Consider the following 25,363-nt stretch of genomic DNA (forward strand, 5'->3'; position numbering starts at 1 on the left):
GGAGACGTCTTCCTGTTGCTATAGCATATTGGCAGCAGTGGGAGAGTTGGTGACTTGATCATTCATCGAACGGCCAACTGAGCCACTTAAGTGGTCAATTAAGGACCACTACTTGCCTGCATCAGCAGGGCTGCTGCTGCATGGGGAGACCACTGGGTGAAACCTGGCAGCTTCAAGGGAAGCCCTCCTTTATGGCCATTCCATGGCACATGGATGGGCCCCTAGCGGCAATGCACCTTCATGGCAATGCTCAATAACTCCACCTCCTCCTGCCGATTCCTGGGGCTTGCCTGCCTGTCTGGCCCTGCCTTCCCTGCAACACAACGCACCTGTCTTCGAGGACGTCTTGCCATTACAGCACCCTCTTTCTGGAGCTGCAGCCTCAGCATTTACCACCTCCAGCGGTGGCATTAACGAGGCTGCTGAACTGCTGGCCCTCTGATTGGGCCAGGAGCTGTTGGGGGTGAATTACCATCCTTAATAGGACACAGCCAGCAATATGCTGTCCAGGGTCCTGCCACCAGCTGAAGTGGGGTCAGATCCTCTCTTCAGCCCTGGTGACGGGACTTCAGGGTAGACAAACAAAATTCAGACTTTTTAGACTTTGATTCTTACTGGTTTAAAGCTACCATTTATGATCCTCAGCTAATGGACAATGCGGTCTACACATTTGAACAATTGTTGTCTGACTCATTGAAGAGCAATCCATCAAAAATTGTAACATCCATTGAAAAAGTTAAGCAACGAGTGTTAAAGGTAAGGCATTTATAAAATGTTTAATTGCAGTAACACTAGAGAAATTTACAAATCAAATCTAACTGCCACACTGGGCTTGACTAGTTATCAGTAAAGGAAGTCATTGTGTGAAGTATGTCCACTGACATGTTCCATGTTGCCAGTTGTTAGACAGAGTAGGGAATGCTTGTTGATTGATGACATGACAAGCGGTGTTCCCCACAAGTATGTATTGGGGCATCATCAGGTATATCAATGACTTGAAGGGATAGAAAGTTGTATATCCAGGTGGGAAATTACACTAAGGCCCAGATATTCAGTCCCAGGTCAGGTAAGGAGAGAAGAATTCCCAGCTCAGCCAACCTGACCTCTGAACATTCCTGCACAGGATCTTTCAAGGAAGTGCTGCATGTTTATGGGCTCCTCTTGCACTAGATGCCTTATCTTAATTGTTTGCTACACCATACAATCCTATCAGCATGTATAGGGTTTGAATTCTGATGTTGTCACTCTCAGCATGATGGGTATGGATGGATTGTGGAACATTTGGTGGCATGGGCCCCTCATTTACAGTCATTGGCATTCATGTGAGGGGGCCAGAATGTGAAGACCTTCTTACCATGTGTGTTTGCAATGTGATGAGGCCCGTGGTGATGATGATGAGGATTTCAGCCATATGAATGTGACTGAGTCCAACTGATGTTTATTCTCTCCCTTGTGGGGGATGGGCAGTCCTTTTGAGTAATTGTGAAGTCAATATGCAAGGTTCTCTCGGCTGAAGCCTGTCAACAGAGAATGGCTGATGGCAGTTGTAATTTTGGAGGGCCTTATGAGAATTTATTTTGCACAAGGACCCATCTGGTCATGATGCCCTCCTGCACAGAGTCAGCCCTGGCTACATGGCCATGCCTCTCAGCTGCTCTGCCATTGGTGGAATCCTCACCCTCATCTGTTATGGAATCTTCCGAATGGACAGGGGTTACATCCTCCTCCTCCTTGTCATCCCCATCTTCCTCCTCTGCAAAGGTTGGAGCTTTGCCCTGGCATCGTTGTCATAGATTTGTATGCCCCTCCACTACCCAATGTTGTGCAGCAAGCAGCACACCACTAATATTCTTGATACCGTTGCTGGGGCATACTGCAGAGTTACTTGCATACCTGAGCGACCGAGGTACCTGAAGCGCATCTTTAAAATGCCAATTGCCTGCTTCATGGTACCCCTGGTGATGACATGGCTGCTCTTGTAGTTCCAACCTGCCTCCATTTATGGGCTCCTAAAGGAGGTCATTATCCGAGCTCTTAGGGGATGGCCCTTATAGCCTAGAAGCCAACCATGGATCTGTGTTGGTGGCTGAAATAGCTGAGGGAGTTCGGAACTCCTTAGTATGAAGGAGTCATGGGAGCTGCCAGGGAACCATGCAGACACATAAAGGAAGCCCTTGTGGTGGTCACAAGCCATCTGTACATTGATTCAGTGGAAGGACTTCTGGCTGACAAATGTGTCCGCATGTTGAGTTGGGACCTCTATGGCAACCTGGGTGCAGTTAATAACACCTGCATCTGAGAGAAGCCTCGTAATTGGGAAAAAGCTGTGGCTGTCTGTGTCAAGACACCAAATCTATAGGAAAATTAATGTGATTCCCCCAGACGAACAAACAGGACATTAGTTACAACCTTAGCTGTGTGCTACTGACTGGGATACATCAGACAGGTCTCCTGATGGTCCCTGGAAAGATCCTGAGATATAGAAGTTGAGAGTGACGGTTACCTTCACAGCCACTGGCAAGACATGGGGGGTGCGGGGGTCAATGGTTTGTGGCTGGAGTTGTTGCTGGACCATGTGGCATACGTCTGTCACCACCTCACGGCTTAGCCTCAGTTGCCATCGACACTGGTTCTCTGTCATATTGAGGTAGGATGCCTGAAGTCTGTACACCCTTCACACAGGATGGTACCTGATAGTCCTGCCTCTGCTCCTCCTCATTCCTGGTGCAGGGTCAGCAGCCTCTTCCTCCTGATCTTCGGCCCTCCCTCTGGCCTCTGGCTGCTCACGATGACTGGCTTCTATGGTCTCTATATGCGAGGGTGCCATGCCCATCCTCTAGGTTCCCTCACACAAAGCACTATGAGCCCTTCTCCAGTACAAAGTTCTTCTTGGTCAGTAGGGGCAACAATAATTGCCCTGTGAGACCAGAAGCCCCACCCTCCTACTCCCCTGGGTTAAGGGAAGAAGGTTGCAATTTGTTTTGTGTTGTTTCTGGGGCTTTGAATAAAATTTTTAAGCAAATTCTGCAGGGGTTCCCTACCTCTCCAAAGGGGTCCGCTGGCCATCCAAAAAAATACACCAAGTTCAGACCTGCTCTTACCAGGTCTACTTAGCACACTTTGGGATCCAAGCTCCCAGGCTACCAAAATCCAACTAGAGTGGAGGCAGGCGCTGATTTAAATAGCCAGCGGCCTTCATATAATACGCATATGAGAAATGCGCTCTACCCTCATTTCTGCCCCAGCGAAGTGGCCTTCCATCATGGTAAAAATCTGAGCAGGAGGTTAGGAGGTGCAGGGACTGGTGTAGATGGCAGCAAAAACTTACAAAGGAGCAGAGTCAGTTTGAGTGGGTGGACAAATCGATGGCTGCTGAAGTTCAATGTGAGAAAATATGAGCTGATTTGGTTTGGACCGCGGAAAGTAAGATTGAACACGGCAGTTGTGAGGCTCGGAGCTTTGTAAGACCAAAGGGACTATCCATGTACACAAATTACTAAAAGTTAGCCCACAGGCATAAAACATAATCAAAGGTGATTATGCAGTCTTTATCTCGGAGGGTTGGAATACAAAAGTGGTGAAACTATGCCACAGTTGTACAGGGGATTGGTTAGACCCCATCTGAAGTACTGTGTTCAGTGTTGAGCACCGATCCTCAGGAAGGATATGCTTTCCTTGCAAGAGGTGCAGATTCACCCGAATTCCAGAATTATATCAGATTTAAATTATTAGGGCAGGTTGCATAAACTTGGTTTGTTTACCCTTGAGTTTAGAAGGTTTTTAAAGTGATAGATGGATTTGTTAGGTTAGATGCAGAGAAACTATCTGATCTAGAGGTGCAATCCGAAACAAGATGGGCATAATAGTAAAATTAAAGCTCACTTGAGTGAGATCAGGAAACAAATTTTCACACACAGGCTATGGAAATTTGAAACTCTCTTCCCATAATTCCTGTGAATGCTGGATCAATTAAAAAGTTCATGACTGAGAACGATAGATTTGTATTGGGCAAGGTTATCAAGCAATATGGAGTAATGGAGGATAAATGGAGTTCAGGTAAAGAACTGACACGACCAAATGTGGAGTTGAGGTTACAATCAGATCTTATGAATGGTGGAGCAGGCTCGTGGGGCCGAGTGGCCTATTCCTGCTCCTAATTCATATGTTCATATGTTCGAATTGAAACAGGCTTGAGGGGCTGAACAGCATCATCCTGTTCCTATATTAATAAACACCTTCATTTGTAGAGTAACCTGTTGAAAACACTAGGGCACAGATTTCTATCCCTGGGTCAGGAGCACAGGAGATTTCCGAGTCCACCCGCAGGTCGGATTTTCAGCCAGGGGAGGTGGGCTGAAACAGGAGTCAGGGTGGGCAACCCGGGAACAAATGTGCAGGCTGTCAGGTGTGGAGGTGGGCTGGACACAAGGCTTTTCTCTGTGCCCCGGCACCATGTTTAAATAAATAAAAAAAATAATAATAAAACAAAAAATATTCCTCCAGCCATCACCACACACTCCCTATGCCCCAGACATGCCAACCTATCGCAACCCATTCCCCCAACCCACCCTCATGGCCCCCATATTCCCAAGCCAACTTGGTGCCCATCTAGCCATCCACATGGCTCCCATATCCTCTATGCCAACTTAGTGCCCCTCTAACCACCCCCATTGATCCCATATACCCTTTGCCAGCTTAGTGCTAACACATGCCAACCCATGACCCCAACCAACACATTTCCCTTTACCGCTCCATGCCAACTCACCTAGCACCCTTGGACAGTTCTTTGACAGCTTTGACACTTCCTGGATAGCTTTGACAGCTGGACAGCTCCTTAATATTTTCTCAACTGCTGGACAGCTCCATAACAGTTCCTTGACAGCTGGACAGTTCCTTGACAGCTGGACAGCTCTTTAACAGTTCCTTGACAACTGGACAACTCTTTGACAACTTGACAGTTCCAGTGATTGTGCGTGTAAAAACTGATTAATCATTGTTCACTTTTAACAATACCAAAGGATTCCTTACCTCTCCTAAAGATTTCCTGGTGCCCTATCCACAGGGACAATACCCCTCCAAAGGGATACCCTGGTTATCCAAACGAATCCACCAAGCTCAGACCTCCTCTTACCTGTTTTAATCTGCCACTCCGAATTCCACACTCTTGTTCTTCCAAAATCCCACTTCAGTGGAGGCAGCTGGTGATTTAAATGGCCAGCCGCCTCTGCAAATCGCACATGCGCAAACCCAGGCCTGACTCCAGTCCCATCCCTGTGAAGATGGGAAATGCTGGGTTTAGGGCGGTACATAGAATTTTCAGCCATTTCCAGAATTTTCGTCACGATGGACCTGGATTATGTAAATAGAGACAGGAACATCTTGCATTGCGTTTCCTGGTATGCAGGACATTAAGTGCAAAGCACGTTCAGCAAGCCAGACATCCAAGGTGTTTGTCAAGTGGCAGTTTATTTCAAAGGCTAGCAATAATAAAGGTATCTGGTTTTAGGGTTTTCATGAAACCTTTTCCTTTTCTAATCATTGACATATCTGCAGCTTTGTGCCAGTTTTTCAAAATTATTATTTTTGTCCTTGGCACTAATATTGCCATCAATGATAACCCATCTATATAAAGGTGAAAATATAGTGAAAATTTAGACCATTACTTTTTAATTCTGCCTTGCATATTGCATATTTTGAGATTGTACAAAGATTTCAAATGGATATTTTCTCGCCTAGCAATATGATCATGACAGCAGCACTGTAAGGAAGAAGTTGTTCCAAGAAGCCCTGGTCCAAATTACATTGCCAACACTACAGAAAACATTGGCACTGAGCCATAAGCGTGTAAGTAACACATCACCAAAGATTGCATTTGTTGTATTATAAATTTATTATAAATACTACAATCAAGTATCATGACATGAAAAGACCAATTTTGACAGACTCCGTACCCAGTGCCAAGATTCACACAATTCGGGAGCCAGACTGAGGATACAGAGCTTGGTGCAATCAATTTGCAGTCCTCTTGGTTTCTTGCAAACAAAAATCCGGTCAAGCGAAGTTCTGTACTGGAATCAGAGCATTATGGGGTAAAATGAACTCTGGAAAAATGTATCTTTATATGTCACAGTACTCTATTCACTTCCCTAAAGCATTGCTTGTAAAGTTTTGAAATATTGGCTGCCGCAGTGACTCGGGATACAAGTGTACCGACATTTAACACTTGCCTGAAATTCCTCACTTTGATATTTTAGTAGAACCAATGCCGCATACATTAACTTCGGCACTTAAATCAGAGAATGGAATTTCAGTCAAACATGCTAAGTGCACTTTGCTAATATTCCACGGGCTTAATTCAGGAATGTTTCTTTCTAGTTCTGCTCACTTTTATTTATATATATATATATATATATATATATATATTTACCAAATTAACATTTACGGTACAGAACTGCTTCAGGTAAAAGCAGCTGTAGTAGCCTTGTACAGTATTTAATGGAGGCACTGAGGTTCTCACCTGCCACCTGGAGAGCAGGTGAGAGCCCCAAGCCACCTCCTTTCGGGAAAGCCCACTGAATTTGGGCCTTCCCCAGGATCAGGGACCCAGAGGGGTGGAAATCTCCCCAATCCCCAAGAACTGCCAGCCAATCAAAGGCCCGCAACTGTGAATTGCTCAGCAGTGCCACCAGGGGAGCAGTGGTGGCTGCTGGTATTGCACCCACCCAAGTTCCCAGATCACTGAGGGACCCAGGCTACATGTGAGTGGTGGTGGGTTGGGGGTCAGAGGGGAGGGAGGGAAGGGAGGGGGGTTCAACATCAATACGAGGGTGTGGCTCTCAGTGGGCCCTCCCACTTCCCAGTGCTGGGTCTGTCAATCAGGCATTGTGCCTTTGAATGGGAGACTCTCTGCCACCCACTGGAGCTGCAAGCAACCACCGACAGGATTTGCTTTTCAGTCTTTCCACATGACGAATCCCTCGCCTGCTGCCGGATAAATATCAGCAGCGATGGAATGGGGCCTTTAAGTGGGCATTAATTGCACAATTAAAGGCCTCAATTGGCGCAGGGCCCATCTGTCCTCACCTGCCACCCTCCTGCCTGATTAAATGCCAGGAGGAAAGAACAGTTCAGACCTGTATTCTTTTTCCCCAGTTTTTACTGGTGTTCCATTTTAAGGTATACACGACCAATTCGGACCAGTATTTTCATTTCCCAGTTTTTAATGATTTTTCTCTTCTGGGCTGCTTCCAAACTCACCTTGGGGGAGGCCATTAAACTCTGCCCCTAGATCTTGGCGCTGTGAAACCTGCCTGGTTTAACTTTCAGAGCAGGATCAACAATTTCAGAAATGGTTGCACTTGAACAGTTAACTGAAAACCAGATTTTAGATTTTTTAAAAAACTTACTTGTATTTCTCTTTCCCTGAAAGACTGAGAAAGACTTGTATGATTTGGGAGGGGGGAGTGTTTTGCTGACCTGAGTTGCTGGAAATACCTTTTATATTGCTGTTCATTTGAGATCCTTGGCAGTGAATGTTAGCAGAATAGTTGGGCACGCGACTGGATTTCTTTTTCACCTCTGTAGCCCTGGAGAACTGAGGTGAATAGCAGCCATCAATGAAAGGTGTTAGATAGAGGCCTGACTGTGTGCTATCTCAGAGGGATGAGGGGAAGAAAAATCATATCGCAGTCAGTTGAAGAAAGGAGAACAACTGAACCAGAATAGAGGGAAATTTATAAATTGGGAGTGGGATATTGAGTTTGCGGCTTGAAGGAAATCTAGGTTGTTGCCAGATCTTATCGTTACATCTTGAATAAACTTTGAGAATGCAAACTGTGCTTTAGTCTTACATAGAAACATACAAAATAGGAGCAGGAGTGGGCCATTCGGCCCTTTGAGCCTGCTCTGCCATTCATTATGATCATGGCTGATCATCCAACTCAATAGGCTGCTTCAGTCTGCAAGCTTAAGATCAGGTTGCTTCATGAGCTCCTGATGAATCAATGTGCAATGTTTGTCTCAATTAAGGGCCACCCAGCGTGACGTGCATCCTGAAGCACTCAGCGCTCCCAGTGCGGGTGGGGGGAGGAGGGAGAGCCGGGGCCTGCGCTCTTTCTTGCAGATGAATGAGTGCAGAAATCTCTCTGAGGCACGGGGCTACCTCGGAGATTATTTTCATTATGCAAACTTGAATAAAAAGAATAGAAAAAATTATTCAGACAGTATCACATGAGCTGGGACATGTCAATGAATTTTAATTTAAAAATTTATTTGATTTATAAACCCTTCATGAAACCTCATCCCGCCTGTGGATGCGTTTTCATGTGAAATGCGAAGGCCGCCTGGGCTCTTCACCTGCCCACCAACCTTAAGGTTGGACGGGCAGTCCAGACAATTAGTTTAATTAACTGTTAAATGGCCTTAATAGGCTCCTGATAGTTCAGCGGGCGCGCAGCCGACTCCGGTGCGTGCCCGTTGAACTGAAGATCGGAATGACGCGTGATGACATCGGGTTGCACGCCCGATGTCACCGCATGTCACTTTACGCGTCGGTGAGCGGGGCCCGCCCCTGCAGGCCGACCAGAAGATTCAGGCCCATGACTTTGAAACTATGCTGTGGGACAATAGGTACAGATACTTCACATCTGAAATTCCTCCCTCTGCTATTTTAAAATAAATAGTTTAATGATTTTGTGGAAAAAGAAGAGAGAAATTTCAGAGGCTAAGCACTCATACCAACTATTGGAACAACCTTGAGGCCTGCACAATTTCATTTTAAAAAGTTTTTTGCATTTCAGTAATTAAAAATTTGCTGAGTTAGTGGCATCATTTTACTTTATCATTTTGGCAATCAGAGTGTGAGGGAAGAAAATTGGGAGGGAATAATAATCTGTGCAAATATGATGGCCTTATGCACTTGACTGTATTCAAAGATCTCATTCAACAATCTAAAGGATTTTCTTAGCAGTGGTTCATGACTTAAGGAACATGCTCACTTAATGGGTGCAAAATTTGTATCAGAGCTGATGAGACAAATTGAATGTCTGAAATGGTAAATATAAAACATTTCACTGATTAGCTAAGAGCTGAGCATAAACCTCTTTTCCTCCTTGAACAGGAGCTTCAGAAATATGAGCAATACATCTTTGCAGATTATACAAAACTCATTCAAGTGGAGAATATCTATGAAGAAATCTTACTTCAAACCATTCTCAGGGAGGTGGTCAAAGGTAAGAGTTTTCATACATACCAAACTTAAGAAATGAGCTGAAGCTTCAAAATGGTTGGTACAGTTCTGAAATACTAACAGCTTAAAAACAGCCATGAATACAAGCTTATGACATATCAAAACAATTATGATAAAATAGTAGGACCTAGCCTTGTAATTTAACCTAGGATTATACCCAACATTTCTTCATTTTCATTGAAGAGAAAATAAACTTCCAGCAGGTGTCCCACTTGCCTGCTCCAAGCAGGATAAGGTAGGTTGGAGAGGGTTTGATGCTATGAATGGACTGTTAGGTGGCTATAAAGTATAGCTCATGTGTGATACGCAAATATCATGCCAGGTTTTTCCCTTGTATATCTTCACTGCTTTCCTCCCTCAGCTTCTGCATTGGCTGACTTCTCCTTCTTGGTGATTTATCTCTCCTCTCTCTCCTGAGTTCAATACACTCCTTTCCTCCATAAATCTCTCCCTCCATATAAAGCCCCCTATTCATTCACAGCTACGGCCTTGACCTTGCCATTTCATGTGCTCTCACTACTCCCATGATGACCATCACAGAAAACGTTGGTTAGACCTGCTTACAATTGAAAGATCATCCTGGAATGCACCCTTCTCTTCTCCACCACAAACGTCTTCTTACCTTTCCATGCATCCTCTACCCTCACCTCCAACAATAAGTGTGAGGAGTCATGGACTTTCTTATCACAAAGATTGAAACCATCCATTCAGCTGTGTCTGTGACTTCCCTGTCCTGCCCTAGCCCACCAAGCTAAATTTCCCTTAATTTCCTTTAACTGCCCTGACCCAGAACTCACATCTTATTATTGTTACGACCGGGATGAGAGGAATGAGTAGTTTATCTAGCCCCATTACTCCACAGGTCGTACCATTAGTGTAAATGTTTAATTTGCTTACCAAAATGGCCAATTATTTACCTTTGCTACTGTTAGACCCAAAATAAAATAGACTTTAACCAGGCTTCTTTCGATAAACCCAGAATGATCAATTTATTATAAAACAAAACTTATTTTTAAAACAAGCTGCAAGAACTGGTTAACACATTAATTTGTAATCTGGAAGTGTAATTATCCATGCCTTTTAAAATTCCCCAGCATGCACACAAACAAAAAACAAACAAAGAAGGTCTCTACAGAGATGGGCGGTTGAAGAAAAAACTTTATAAAAAGGATAAGGTTCACAGGGTTTTGACACTGTCAATCTGGTACTCTCTCATGTGAGGATGGTCACTAGTCTCAGTAGATATCTGGAGGTTCTGACCAATGGAGCTTCAGTGTGCAGGAAAATAGAGCTTGATCAATCCTTCTCATCTCAGCCACTTGGGTTTCCAAATACAGACAAGTTCCTCTGAGATGAGGATTCCTAGCTAGATACTGATAACCACACTGTGTTTCATGCAAGGCAAGGCGAACACAAGCTGGATAGCATTTCCCCTTCTCAGTTCATTTCCAACTGAGTTCAAAACAAGCTCAAAACATAAAGCTCCTCCATCAGATGATTTCCAGTAAATCAACAGACATTTGCCTTTAAAACAGTTTTTTTTTCCCACCAGTTAAAGTGATTGCAGTTTAAATAGACAAATAGCTCTCCTCCACAATTGCCATGCTGGTCATGTGATTTCTTAGAAAAGACATGCTTCTTGACAGTCCAAGGTCAACTTATGACCTTTTTTGAAAAAAATAATCCAGGTCAGCTTCCAAATGTCCAAATAATTCAATGTCCTTCCAAATTTTAAAAGAAAATATAATTCTTATAGATATAGTTCTAACAATACGCTATCCCATCTTCCATTGTACTTCCTCTGAGCTTACATTGTTTATGGGACCCATCTCCTCCTCCCCTGACCCTATTCCCACCAAACTGCTGACTATCCAATTTCTGGCCACCAAGTTAACCAATGTTAACAGTCCCCGCTCCTCAAGCACTGTCACTCTCCCCTTCAAATATTCCATCATCACCTCTCTCCTCAAAAAATCTATCCTTACCCCTTCTGTCTTTACAAACCATCTTTCCCCCTCCAACTGCCTTTTGCTCTCCAAAACCCTTGACACTATCGCCACCTCCCAAATCTCTCTTTTCCGCTGTTCCAGGTTTGATTTTTTTCCCAAACAGGTTTCCACCTCTGCCACAGTACTGAAAAGGCCTTGAATCAAAATCACAAATGGCATCCAATGTAACTTGACCATGGTAAACCTTTCTGTTTTTTTTCATTCATTCATGGGATGTGGGTGTCGCTGGCTAAACCAGCATTTGTTGCCCATCTCTAATTGCCCTTGAGAAGGTGGTGGTAAGCAGCCTTCTTGAACCGCTGCCGTCCATGTGGTGTAGGTACACACACAGTGCGGTTAGGGAGGGAGTTCCAGGATTTTGACCCAGTGACAGTGAAGGAACGGTGATATAGTTCCAAGTCAACTATCCCTTCTCACACTTCTCAGCTTATCTCTAGCCTTTCCCATGGTTGACCACGCCATCATCCCCCAACATCTTTTCTCTGTTATCCAATTGGCTGGAAGCGCATGTGCCTGATTCCATTCTTGGCTATTGAATCACACCTAGGGAAACTTGTACAATGGTTTCTCATCCCTCTCCAACACCATTATCTCTGGAGCTCCCCACAAGGATCTATCCCCTGGGGTAGGATATCGAGGTCAGGGTTGGGGCCCGCTCGCTGGCGTGTAAAATGACACGGGATGATGTCATCCCACATCATTTCAATTTTCAGGTCAGCTGGGGCGCAGCTGAATCAGCTATGCACCCGCCGACCTGTCAACGGCCAATTGAGGCCATTTAAATACTAAATGAAACTAGTTAACGGACCTGCCTGTCCAATCTGGCGGGCTTCAGAAAAAGCATGAAACCTCATCCACGGGCGGGATGAGGTTTCATGTTGGTTTTTAAAAATTTAATAAAAGTTTAATTAAAAGTGATGGACATGTCCCAACTCATGTGACAGTGTCACATGAGGGGACATGTCAGGGAAATTTTATTTTTCTTAACATTTAACATTTTTAAATTTGGAGCCGATCTCCCTGAGGCAGCGCTTAGCCTCAGGGAGATGAATGCGCTCTTTCGTACGCACCCCCCTTTGGATCCTGCAACAAATTCTGTTCCCTGGCCACCAATTCCACCCCTCTCCCTGCAGCTGCGTGAATCTGAGCCAATGTGTTCACAAAATTGGTGTTGTTTTGACCCCAAAATGAGCGTCTGACCACGTTTCTCCTCCAGCACCAGGACCGCCTACTCTCACCTATGTGAATTCTCCCATCTCAGCTCCTCTGCTTTTGAAATTCTAATCCATGCCTTTGTTACCTGCCAACTTCACTATTCAAATGCTCTGGCTGACTTCCCACATTGTTTTCTCTGTAAAATCTAAAAGCTTGCTGCCTGTGTCCTTACATAGAAACATAGAAAATAGGAGCAGGAGTAGGCTATTCGGCCCTTCGAGCCTGCTCCGCCATTCATTATGATCATGGATGATCAGCCAACTCAACAGCCTGCTCCCGCTTTCTCCCCATATCCTTTGATCCCTTTTGCCCCAAGAGCTATATCTAACTCCTTCTTGAAAATGTACAATGTTTTAGCCTCAACTACTTTCTGTGGTAGCGAATTCCACAGGCTCACCACTTTCTGGGTGAAGAAATTTCTCCTCATCTCAGTCCTAAATGACCTACCCCATATCCTCAGACTGTGTCCCCTGGTTCTGGACCCCCCCACCATCGGGAACATCCTTCCTGCATCTAACCTGTCTAGTCCTGTTTAAAATTTTATAGGTTTCTATGAGGTACCCCCTCATTCTTCTGAATTCCAGTGAATATAATCCTAACTGACTCAATCTCTCCTCATATGTCAGTCCCGCCATCCCAGGAATCAGCCTAGTAAACCTTCGCTGCACTCCCTCTATAGAACATCCTTCCTCAGATAAGGAGACCAAAACTGCACACAATATTCCAGGTGTGGTCTCACCAAGGCTCTGTATAATTGCAGCAAGACATCCCTGCTCTTGCACACAAATCCTTTTGCTATGTAGGCCAACATACCATTTGCCGCCTTTACTGCCCGCTGCACCTGCATGCTTATCTTCAGCGACTGGTGTACGAGGACACCCAGGTCTCGTTGTACATTCCTCTCTATCAATTTATAGCCATTCAGATAATCTGCCTTCCTGTTTTTGCTACCAAAGTGAATAACCTCACATTTATCCACATTGTACTGCATCTACCATACATTTGCCCACTCACTCAGCTTGTCCAAATCACACTGAAGCATCTCTGCATCCTCCTCACAGCTCACCCTCCCACCCAGCTTTGTGTCATCTGAAAATTTGGAGATATTCCCTCATCTAAATCATTAATATATATTGTGAATAGCTGGGGTCCCAGCACCGATCCCTGTGGCACCCCACTAGTCACTGTCTGCCATTTGGAAAAAGATCCATTTATTCCTACTCTGTTTCCTGTCTGCCAACCAGTTTTCTATCCATCTCAATACACTACCCCCAATCCCATGCATTTTATATTTTACACGTTAATCTCTTGTGTGGGACTTTGTCAAAAGCATTCTGAAAGTCCAAATAAACCACATCCACTGGCTCACCGTCATCAGCTCTACTAGTTACATTCTCGAAAAATTCCAGTAGATTTGTCAAGCATGATTTCCCTTTCGTAAATCCATGCTGACTCTGTCCGACTCTGCCACTGTTTTCCAAGTGTTCAGCTATTAAATCTTTTATAATTTTCCCCACCACCAACGTCAGGCTGACTGGTCTATAATTTCCTGTTTTCTCTCTGCCTCCCTTTATAAATAGTGGGGTTACATTAGCTACCCTCCAATCTGTAGGAACTGTTCTAGAGTTTATAGAATCTCGGAAGATGGCCACCAATGCATCCACTATTTCTAGGGCCACTTCCTTAAGTACTCTGGGATGTGGATTATCAGGCCCTGGGGATTTATTGGCCTTCAATCCCATCAATTTCTCCGCCACCATTTCCCAACTAATACTGGTTTCTTTCAGTTCCTCCCTCTCACTAAACCCTGTGTTCCCCAACATTTCTGGTCTGTTATTTGTGTCCTCCTTTGTGAAGACAGAACCAAAGTATGTATTTAGTTGGTCAGCTATTTCTTTGTTTCCCATTATAAATTCCCCTGTTTCTGACTGTAAGGGACCTACATTTGTCTTCACCAATTTTTTTCTCTTCACATACCTATGGAAACTTTTACAGTCAGTTTTTATGCTCTCTGCAAACTCCTCTCGTACTCTATTTTCCCCTTCTTAATCAATCCCTTGGTCCTCCTTTGCTGAATTCTAAAGTGCTCCCAATCCTCAGGTCTGTTGTTTTTTCTGGCCAATTTTTATGCCTCTTCCTTGGATCTAATACTATCTCTAATTTCCCCTGTACCAAGTCCTGTTCATCCGTTATCCCTATGTTTGCTAACCTTCATTGCTCCCTGGCCTAACAACACCTCAATTTTAAAATTTCCCTCCTTATTTTTAAGTCCCTCCATGGCCTTATCCTGTTACTTCCTCCAGCCCTGTGAGCCTTCAGAATCTCGATGCTCTTCTAATTCTAGCATCTTGCGCAACCCAGACTGTAATCACTCCACCGTTGGTGGCCATACTTTCTGTTACCTTGGCCCTAAGCTTTGAAATTCACTGCCTAAACTTCTGCTCTCTGTTTCCTCCTTTAAGCTGCTCCTTAAAACCTACCTATGACCAAGCTTTGGTCACCTGCCCAGGTATCTCTTCCTGTGGATTAGTGTCAAATTTTGACCAATGATGCTCTTGCAAAGGGCCTTGGGACATTTTTCTATGTTAAAAGCACTAAATAAATGCAAATTGTTGACATAGTTGATTTTGTGCCACTTTTAAAGTGTGTCCTCAAGTAGCATGCAAAGATGGGAGTAGGATCTGGCAAGGAGGCACAAAGTTAAAGCACACAGATTTACGGAGACCCTCCAACCTCTTTTGCCTCTCCAAGATGTTTTACAGACTGTTGCTTCCCAAATCCCTGCCCATCTTTCCCTTAACACCATATCTGAGCCTCTACATTCAGGTTTCCCCTCCTTATACACCAATGGAATAGACATAACTGAAATCACAAATGATATCCTCTGTGACTCTGCTCTGGTGCTCATCTCTTCTTAATCTCTGTATAGATTTTTGTGTAATTAATGACATTACCCTCTCCAATGCCTCTCCTTTGTTTTCCAGCTCAGTGAAACTGCCTTCCCTTGCTCCCACACTTCCTTCATCTCCTTCTTAGGCAGTCCCTCAGGATTGAGGATGACTTGCTTCTACTCCAATTTGATAGGTCTGAAATAGCTGAAAAGTCCAATGCACAGTCTGTAGACTCTGCCACATGTGGGGCAGGTGGTGCTTGAGGGTTTGGTAGATGGGTTGTTTGGAGGTTTTTGCAGTCCCTCTGATGTCTCAACTTTACCTCTGCACATTCCTGATGAAGTTCTTGATGTTTTTCGGATCTTCCCGGATGAGCCCCCTCCATTTTGATTGGTCACAAGCCAGGGTATCCAATGAGTTGACCAATATGTTTGACCTCTTCAGGGATGCTTTCAGGAAATCCCAAAGATTTTTCCACTCTTACTTACCTGATTGCAGCCAGAGCATTTTCAGCAGTGGTTCCTCTTTGTATCCCCACACCATTATTCCTGGTGTCTCCTGGGGATCTATCTATCTTTGGGCATTTCCTCTTCCTCAGTTTCCCCTTGGTGCCATGCATTGAAGACATGGCATCTGTTTCCACATGTACACTGACACACCTAGCTCAACCTCTCTAGCTACTCTTTCAACCATTGCACTGACTTTGTTGTCAACTGGTTTCATGAGTTTTCTCCAGTCAAATACTGGGAAGATTGAAGCTATTATTTTCAGCTCCTGCCACAAGCTCAGTACACTTGCTATTGATTGCACCTCACTGCTTGACCATTCTCTCAGGCCGAACCAGATTGCTGGCAACTTTGTCATCCTATTCAACACCATGCCATTACAAAGGCTACCTACTTCTACACCTACTTCACCTGTCTCTGTCCCAACCTCAGCTTACCAGATATTGAAACTTTCATCTCTGCCTTCAAAATTGACTGTTTCAGTGATCTCTTGTCTGATTTCCCATTGTCTACTGTCTAAATTTCAGCTCTCCTAAAACTTTGGTGTCCAAATTCCATCATATCCTGTTCACCCATCACCCCTCTCTTTCCTGAGTTTCATTGCTTCCCCCATCGCCAATACCTCCGATTTTAAAATTCTCATCCACTTCATGATTTCACCCTCCCTATCATTGTAACCCCCTTCAGCCCTACAACCTCCAGAGCTCTTCATTCCTCTGACTTTAGCCTCTTGTGCATCACCCTTCTTCCTCCCACCATTGGTGATGAGGCCTTCAGTTGTTTTTGCAACCCCCCTGGCACTCTGGAATTCTCTCTCTATATCCTCCTTTAAATCTTTAAAATCCACCTCTTTGACCGAGGTTTTAGTTCATCATGCTACTGTCTCCTTCTTTGGCTTGGCCTCCATTTTTGTCTGATAACTCCTGTGTGAAATTTTTAATAGAAATGTTGCTTTTCTGTAAAGTAAGCTGCATTGTTTTAACTTATTTTCATATGAAAAACAAATTGTTTTTTCTTGATAGTGGTGAATGAAGCTGCCATTTTGAAGAAACATAACCTATTTGAAGACAACGTGACTTACGCTAGTGACAGCGATAGCAATCTCACTGATAAAAATGAAGGAAAGACACCGCCAGATTCTCAATCAAGGAGCCCTGCTAAAACATCATCTGAAGGGTCATATGCAGAGGGATTGGAAACTGAAGAAAAAGTGACTTCACAAATTCTTACTCCTTCATCGGATCCTTCACTGAATGAGAAACAGGAATGCAAACAGTCACCAGTGTCTCAGATGGAGCCTCATGATGAAATTCTTCATACTACATTTGATTCTAAACAGAATGGGGAAATGATTTCCCAAATAGATAACAGTGCAGTGCAAGAAGCTAGTTCAGCCACGATTAATTATCAGGAAGCTGAAAAACTAATCAAATTAGATAACAAAAGCAGTAATGAGAATGTACCAAGAAATGAATGCCAGAACAGAGAGGCTGAAATACAGGAAGAAATTATAACTCCACCACCTCCTGATAGTTTAAAAGAAATACATGATCTGTTAACAGTGGCGGTTGCGCCAGCTGAAGAGTGTTCTGAGAATCAGGAAACTTTGCTGCCCAATGACAAAAGCCACATTGAAGTACACAAGGAATCTAGTCCAAAAGTGGCTGAGCATTTGAAGGAAGTACATGAAACAAAAGAGGAAAATGTATCATCAGCAATTGAACTTGTTGAAGGTCAGTGTGAGGGAAATAAGGAACTGCCGGCACCAGTTGAGGAACTTGTGGAAATCCAGGGTGAGGAAGGCAATGAACCCAAAGGCTCACCATCAACAGTTGAGAACCTTGTGGAAAACCAAGGTGAGGAAGTTAATGAACCCAAAGACTCACCGTCAACAGTTGAAGAGCTTGCAGAAAGCCAAGGTGGGGAAGTTAATGAACCCAAAGACTCATCGTCAACAGTTGAAGAGCTTGCACAAAGCCAAGGTGAAGAAGTTAATGAACCCAAAGACTCGTCGTCAACAGTTGAGGATCTTGCAGAAAGCCAAGGTGGGGAAGTTAATGAACCCAAAGACTCATCGTCAACAGTTGAAGAGCTTACAGAAAGTCAAGGTGGGGAAGTTAATGAACCCAAAGACTTACCGTCAACAGTTGTTGAACTTGTGGAAGGTCAGGGAAAAGAAGATAGGCAGTCGGAAGAAAACTTGCCAGCAGCCATCAATGAACTTGTGGAAAGTCAAGACGAGAAGGCTGCAGAACCTGAAAAGGAGGGCATACCACAAAAAATAAATGAATGCCTGGAAAATGAGTCTTGCACTGACAACATTGAGTCTAATCATGTTTCTGGGAGTGCTGCAACGTTGCACAATGAGGGAGTTCAAGAAGTGAGCACTATACACACAACAGTTACTGAAATATCGCTTGTTTTTCCTGAAAAGGAACAGGAACAAGCTAAGGAAGATGACAAGAATTCTCAGATGTAGATCATCATTTATGCAGAAGCAGAGGTGAAGGAATTGATGGTGAGCAATCCATCATTGCCGAAAAGGAATCTATTGTATCATCAAAAGTGAACTGAGCACCTTGAAGCTCAAGCTCCATAAAAATTATGCTAAAAACCAAAAACCTTGATTCCACTTTATCTGAGATGTTTACTGAGAGTTCTTATAATATTCAATGCTTTCCAGATTATACTGGGCAGCACTTCCTGTCCTTGCGCTATCCTTTCGAAATGATGAGAAGAGGTCTGTGCTTGATTTTATTTTATTTTTAATTGCCTTTTTCTCCATGCAAGGCTCAAGTGGGAAAGCAGAGATCAGGGTGAAGGGACTGGAGAAAGCAAATCAGAGCCCACATCAAAGTGTCCCAGACAATAATTGAAGAGTGCGTAAAAAAATGAGTTAGAGTTAAGTAGAATAAAACAGCTTATAGCACAGAAATGGCTAATATCAAAATTCAGAAAGAGCTGCAGAAAAATGTTAAAGCCAGCAACTTTCTTTTTGAAATCAGGATATGTAGTAAAAAAAATAATTTACACAATATATTCCATTCCAAATTCAAGCCTTTATCAAAAAATTGAACTATCTCCACAAAAGGTAAACATTGTCACCAGTTGTAATTTAGTTTCTTGCTGTAACGTTTCTGTTTAATTTATACTGATAAATTACTAGAATCTTGTTTGTTTTTCACATGCTTCCAACCCTTGGAATGCTGTAGAATTTTTATGTTCTGTTTATGACACAGAATTTATGCTTTAATTCAGTATGATTTTAGTCATGAATTAAAACCTGCAATGTAACCATTTAGTAGAATGCAGTCTAAATTTATGCCAATACCAGGGCTTCATGCCTAGATTATCACCTTCCTATCTACAGCTTATATAACTTGCTGCTCCAAATAAGTGTAGCATTAGACCTTGCTGTTATCTGTTGACAGGTTCAATTAACAGAATTAGTGTTGATGTTTGTATGACTTCACCTTGCTAACACTCTAGCAGCTTAAAATGATACAGGCCCATGTGGTTGATTTATAACTCGGAGTTCGACAATCTCACGGTTATCCTGCTATAAATCATAGCATAAACAGGGCAACTGCAATATTTAATTCGAGCTGCAACAGCCATTTTGAATATTAAGAAGAACTAATAACACAAAGTTGGATGCTTTTGATGCAGCCTAAAATTTAACTGCCCAGTAGTCATTACTTTAAAACTTCAATAATAGTGCTTATAGCTGAAGTTTTCATGAACAATTCAGTGTAATGATTTTGAATTTCCAAACAAAAGCTATTCAATTACCTAAACTAAAACTGTATAAAGACAATCATTGCAATAAAGGAAACAAATTGAGCATTTCCATTTCCCTTTCAAGAGAAGAGATAGGACAGTAAGTTAGGACTGGGTTTGTCCTGTGCTATGAGCTCAAAATCCTGTTGCCAGGAAGACATAAGTGAAGAACAAAGCTTTCCTTGTTGGAACAGGAAGAGGGAAGATAGGTCTTTATTTCTGCGAGTGGGGGGTTACTCCAAGTCAGTCTCCGAAGCTTGAGGGGCATTTATAAAGATTGCCAGCCAATGGTCTCGCAACACTTGGGCAGTATATTACAGGGAATCTACAAGAGGAAAGAAAGCATTACTTTTGAAGTGGAAGAGAAAAACAAAATAAATAGCATAAAGCCACACTGTTGTGTTCGGGGGGTAATAAAAAATACACAGACACTAAATAACTACAAGGAATGCTGCAACTACAAGTTTCAGATTATTTTGTCTGTAACGTTAAACCAGCTTATCTGCAACGCTACCATGCACAATGTGTCCATTTCATATTCCACAATCTTACAATAAAATGTTGCCTTTAATTAATAACTAAAAAAGTGTGTTGGTTGCTAGTTGGACTATGGTTTCAGGATCTTCCAACAGTGTTATCCAAGTTTGATCACTGGAGTAGAAAAGAATTTCATTTTCAGATGATGGGAACATTTTTTTAAATACACCCATAGTCAATAAGTGAACATTATGAGGCTAAAAACTTGTAAGTTATCCAACCCCCACACCAACTTACATTCCATATCTATCAAATATATATTTTCCTTCTCTCATCTAGAATTAGAGGAGCCACAAGAGTTCTAACATGAGGTGACAACTGAATAAGTGAACCCAGCTACGTGCCATACAGATGATGTGGCATTTAAACAATAAATGGACCCAACTGCAAAATTGTGCTTGGTTCAATGTTTTGTTAAGTAGAATTTCACATAAAGAAAAATTTTCCCTCCGTCGGGGGGGAGTGTAGGAGCAGGCGCGGGCAGGTGCCCCTCCAATTAGCACCCCCAATCAGGGGTGCACCGCCATTTTACGTGGGTGGGCCAATTAAGGCCTGCCCAGCGTGATGTCCGCCAGGGAGTGCTATGCGTTCCCTGTGCGGGGGGGGGGGGGGGCGGATTCCCTCAGCTGGGAGTGCGCTCTTTCGTGCATGCGTACGAAAGAGCGCACTGATCTTCCTGAGGCTAGGTGCTGCCTCAGGGAGACCACCTCGGAATTAAAACTCTTAAGACAAATGTTTAAAAAATTTCCCTGACATCCCATCATGTGACACTGTCACATGAGTTGGGACATGTCCATCACTTTTACTGAAACCTTTATTAAATATTTAAAAACCCTCATGAAACCTCATCTCTCCCGTGGATGAGGTTTCATGCTTTTTCTGAAGCCCGCCAGGGCTCCCGGCCTGCCTGCCAACCCTAAGGCTGGACGGCAGGTCCATTAATTATGTTAAGTACTTTTTAAATGGCCTCAATAGGCTGTTGACGGGTTGGTAGGTGCACAGCTGATTCGGCTGCACCCCTGCCGACCTGAAAATGGAAATGATGCGGGGTGACGTCGGGAATTCCGCCCGATGTCATCCTGCATCGTTTTACACGTCAGCGAGTGGGCCCTGCCCCTACTCGCCGACCAGAAGATCCACCTCATTAAGATTTTTAAAATGGATAGTTAACTTTAGTTATTTTATAAATAATTCAATGCGCTGCTACTTTAGTCATACCCACAATATTGTCGAAGATTGTGGCAGTATTGGCTGGTGACTCAGTTCAGTTGGCTGTGAGCACCCTTGCTTTATTCTTGGGTCTTTTTTTCCTACTATAAAATACCTTTACGTTTAGAATTCATTCACTACGTCTTCACATTGAACAAGATCTGCTAAGCTGCCTCATTTCCGTGGCATATAAGGCTATGGGCCTAGTGCTGGAAAATGGGATTAGAATAACTAGGTACTTGTTTGACTGGTGCAGACTTGATGGGCCGAAGGTCCTTTTTCTGTGCCGTACACCTCTATGACTCTATGATTTCAACTGGGGTCACCAGTCGGGACACAAATAGTGGGTTAGGGAGGGAAAGAAAGCCTCAGATATGGTTCTTGTTCTGTAAACCTGCTGCAAAGTGAATGTGTAGATGCCAGGTGATGGCCAGATCAGGTTTTGCTGTGCTTCTTTGATTGTACTTTAGACTGCTGACACCTGGGTCTGGATTTTCTTTTAAGGTGGTTTTGTTGCCAGAGGTGAATTGAGGTAGTATAGTATGCCATTGCTCTGATCCTGCTGTGATACCATACATTTTTTCTGGGTTGGTGCCATTTTGCAGACAAGGCAAACAGCCATCAAAAGGGAGTCTGTTGCTGTAATACCAATGAGGAGGCAATATCTTAAAGGGAAGAAGATTCCTGGACTTTTTTGTTAATTAAATTCTCTGCATGAGCCTAAGTAGCCAGGAGGAAGGGTGAAGGCATCAAATGGGGGAGAGGAGCCTTAACTGGCCCCTCTCCCTCCAACATTCTGCTATGTGAGATTATCATCATGACCCAGATCCTACCTTTAATTTCCTTTTGTGTTCCTGGAGTCAGTAGTAGCAGGGCCAGTAAAGGGAGAAAACAAGTAACTATGATCCCTGTCTCAAGGCATGTGGCAGGGCGGCCTGGGCTATTTCTCCTGAGTGGAGGGAGGAAAGTGCAGATTAGCAATGTTATAGGGAAGGCTTCTCTTATATTTTCCTTCACTGATCACTGCTATTCCATCCTATGTCATAGAAGATAATGTTCCCTCATTGTCCAGAATTATACATAAGGAACAGCTAGTTCAGAGGACTGCTGATAACCATAGGGCCAGCAAGAATTAGTGCCTTCAGAGTGGAAAGCAAGAAAAAATTAAGGCAAGAAATGTAAGCTACTAGACAGAACCATTAAATATTATTTCTGTCAAACAATTTATTTTTCTCAACTCTAGAGGATAATGTCAGCAATTGAATGAAACCTAGAGTTTCCAACTCTGGTTGGATTTATCCCTGAAGATTTCATCACAACTACCCTGCACTGTCAAATAGCCTTTTATCCTGTCGCTATTATTTTTATAATTAATAAACCAAAGTGTTCAAAGTAATTTTTTTAAAAATCTCCTTAAAAGTCCCATTGATTTCTCTCCTGTTACTCGCAGCAATGTCCTGCAGATCAATTTTTAATTACTAAAGGCTCCAGGACAATCCTGGTGGATTAGGAACCCTAATGAAACCTGATCCCATGGTGCAGCCAGCAGCAGAAGATAGTCCATGGAAAAGTTGTAACATGATGACTGAGTAAACTCATCTGCAAGTCCAGTAGAGGTCACCCCAATGAATTTCCAATGCCATGCATTGAATTGTACCCCGAGATAAATCTGAGTATGGTGTTAAAATGGACTCTAGTTGAAGGAAGGGAATCTCCATTTCAAAAATAATAAAATTCCCTATTCCATTAACTCTGGCTGTCCTTACATTCTGAAGTTTGTTTGAATTACGGTCAAAACCTGGTACAGTGATTAGATTGAAATCGCACCATGTGGTATTAGTACAAGCATTTTAATATGCTTGTAATTCCTTGCAAAGGTTGTAGGTGTTTTCTGCCAGTATCATGCAACCCATTTTCAACCCAAATATACACTAATATAGCAAGTTGTTTTATACCGTGATCTTAAAACCACCTTTTTATCCCTATCTGATGCAATAGGGGGACAAAATGGATGTGATCATATTTTTAAATTTCATTTCTTTTTTAATCACAGCTTTTTCACTCACATTCTGGCATGTCTTATGAGGTTCCCACTATAATAGAAACCTCAGGAGTTGAGATCATTCTTATGTATTGCTGTATTCTATTTGTAATAAGCTATTCAGTTTTCTCTTAATGTTGGAATTGATTGTTGGATTCTTAAAGGTGGGGATAAGATGGAAATGAACATTTTTGAAGAACTTTAAATTCTCGATGAGGTTACTGCATACTCTCTAAACATGTGCATTGCCGCTACTGCAGATAGAGTAGCAGAGAAAAAGAGACCTGCAAAAATAATTCACTCTTTTTTAGATGTCTTCTGGAATACAATACTCATCTATGTTCTGAATTTAATCCTGTTTAATTTGAGTTTATTTTGTATAATAATTAACTCATATGGTACTGCTGACGAAAGTTTCAAAACTGAATTTTTTAATGATTAATGTTTCAAATGGAATATGCTTCATGATTTTGAAGTTTGAAGAACCTGTTTCTTCAATGCTGGACCTAATAATATGTTGAATAAACGAATTATCATTAATAAAACAATTAGAAATCCACTTTCAAACTCTGGTTATTGATAACTAAAATCAACTCCCTCCATCTTCTCAATTGCCTATGAGTTATAGTTCCATCTTCAGAGAGCCACAAAAATTATATTGGATAAGACACCAGGCTCACAGCTGTTTTAAATCAATGCTTAATTTTAAATAATCTAGAACAATCAGAGGTATTTTCCTGTTTAAATTATCTTCTCATACATTGATATGTAATTCTAGAAGGTGCAATTGTCAGTCTGTAGGAATGGGCTCATCCATTTTCAGTTCTACAGAGTATGATGGATAACTGGAAGCAATGACAATGTTATAATCCAATTAAAAGGTTCACAGAATGTCACAAACTACAAGAGTGAAGCTTGAGTGATTGATAACTCATATAAACTCAGATTGGATGGCTGTGTGGAGTTACTCTGGACTATGTTTTGTGTTTTTGTTTCTCTATAACTTTTGCTGTAAAATTTAAAAGAGTATTGTCTTGGAAAATTCATGTAAAAGAAAAGGTGCAGGGTTCTGCCTTAATTCTGTGATAATTATTCTGTGATATGTACTTACATTAAAGTAGGTCTCAAAATGGAAACACAACCTTAGTGAAGGGCTAATTTATGGCATGGCCTGGAGGCAATGACCATTAAAGGGTGAAATTAAAGATATAACATATATAGCACAATCACTTTTTATGGCCAAAGAAAAAGTGATCCAAAAAAGTGAGTGAAATTAGGCTGTTTATAATGATAATGATTCTCAATGATACAAAACAAATTGCTAGACAGAGTGTTTTCGCAACATGTTTCAACAATATTGGCATCAAAATTATCGGTTCTTCTCGATGTAACATTCTTGTTCACCAATGATATGGCTTAAAATGAGCATTGTTATGGTAGCAGAGAAATTTAACCGATAGCTGTTTCAGGAATCTGCTAATACAATAGAATCAAGCTGCTGTTAAAGCTATTTTTGCAGGGGTACAGAAGCTGACAGTCCTCCAATATCTCAGTCAGCTGGCTGTTCTTCACATATGAGCCTAGGTAGCAGATGTCACAGACAAATTGACTTTGATGGTATCAGAGATAATCTTGTCCTCTTAGATGGCCATGTGTGTAGCTGAATTCCTGGCTAGTTTTTATTCTTCTAACTCAACCGACTGAAGTTAACTTGGCTGAGGTCAGCTAATTGAGCACAGGCCAAAGATCCAACCTGGGAGCTTCTTGCTCTGTATGGCACAGCTACACACGAGCAGTGCACCTACTTAGCTAGTGGACTCCGCTAACAGATAGAACATCTGCTGCAATCTGAAAATCTCAATGGAAGCCATGTTTTCAAAGCACAATTGTTCCTGGCTTTGCCAAGCAGATCCTGTATAAAATGCGTG

At 42.6% G+C, this 25,363-nt stretch overlaps 1 protein-coding gene across 1 annotated transcript in view; it reads left to right on the plus strand.

Annotated features, from left to right (window-relative positions):
• The window catches only part of LOC144692487 (protein Niban 1-like), a 145,740-nt gene extending 126,011 nt beyond the window's left edge, over positions 1–19,729 (plus strand). Inside the window, exons 11-14 of the mRNA XM_078561407.1 lie at positions 646–756; positions 5,737–5,844; positions 9,119–9,230; positions 16,891–19,729. Of these exons, the coding sequence (XP_078417533.1) occupies positions 646–756; positions 5,737–5,844; positions 9,119–9,230; positions 16,891–18,347 (1,788 nt within the window). The 3' untranslated portion in view covers positions 18,348–19,729. The remainder of the gene's footprint in view (positions 1–645; positions 757–5,736; positions 5,845–9,118; positions 9,231–16,890) is intronic.
• The last annotated feature ends 5,634 nt before the right edge of the window (positions 19,730–25,363 follow it).

The sequence above is a fragment of the Cetorhinus maximus genome, chromosome 17, assembly GCF_964194155.1.
Source record: "Cetorhinus maximus chromosome 17, sCetMax3.hap1.1, whole genome shotgun sequence".
NCBI classification, from domain to species: domain Eukaryota; kingdom Metazoa; phylum Chordata; class Chondrichthyes; order Lamniformes; family Cetorhinidae; genus Cetorhinus; species Cetorhinus maximus.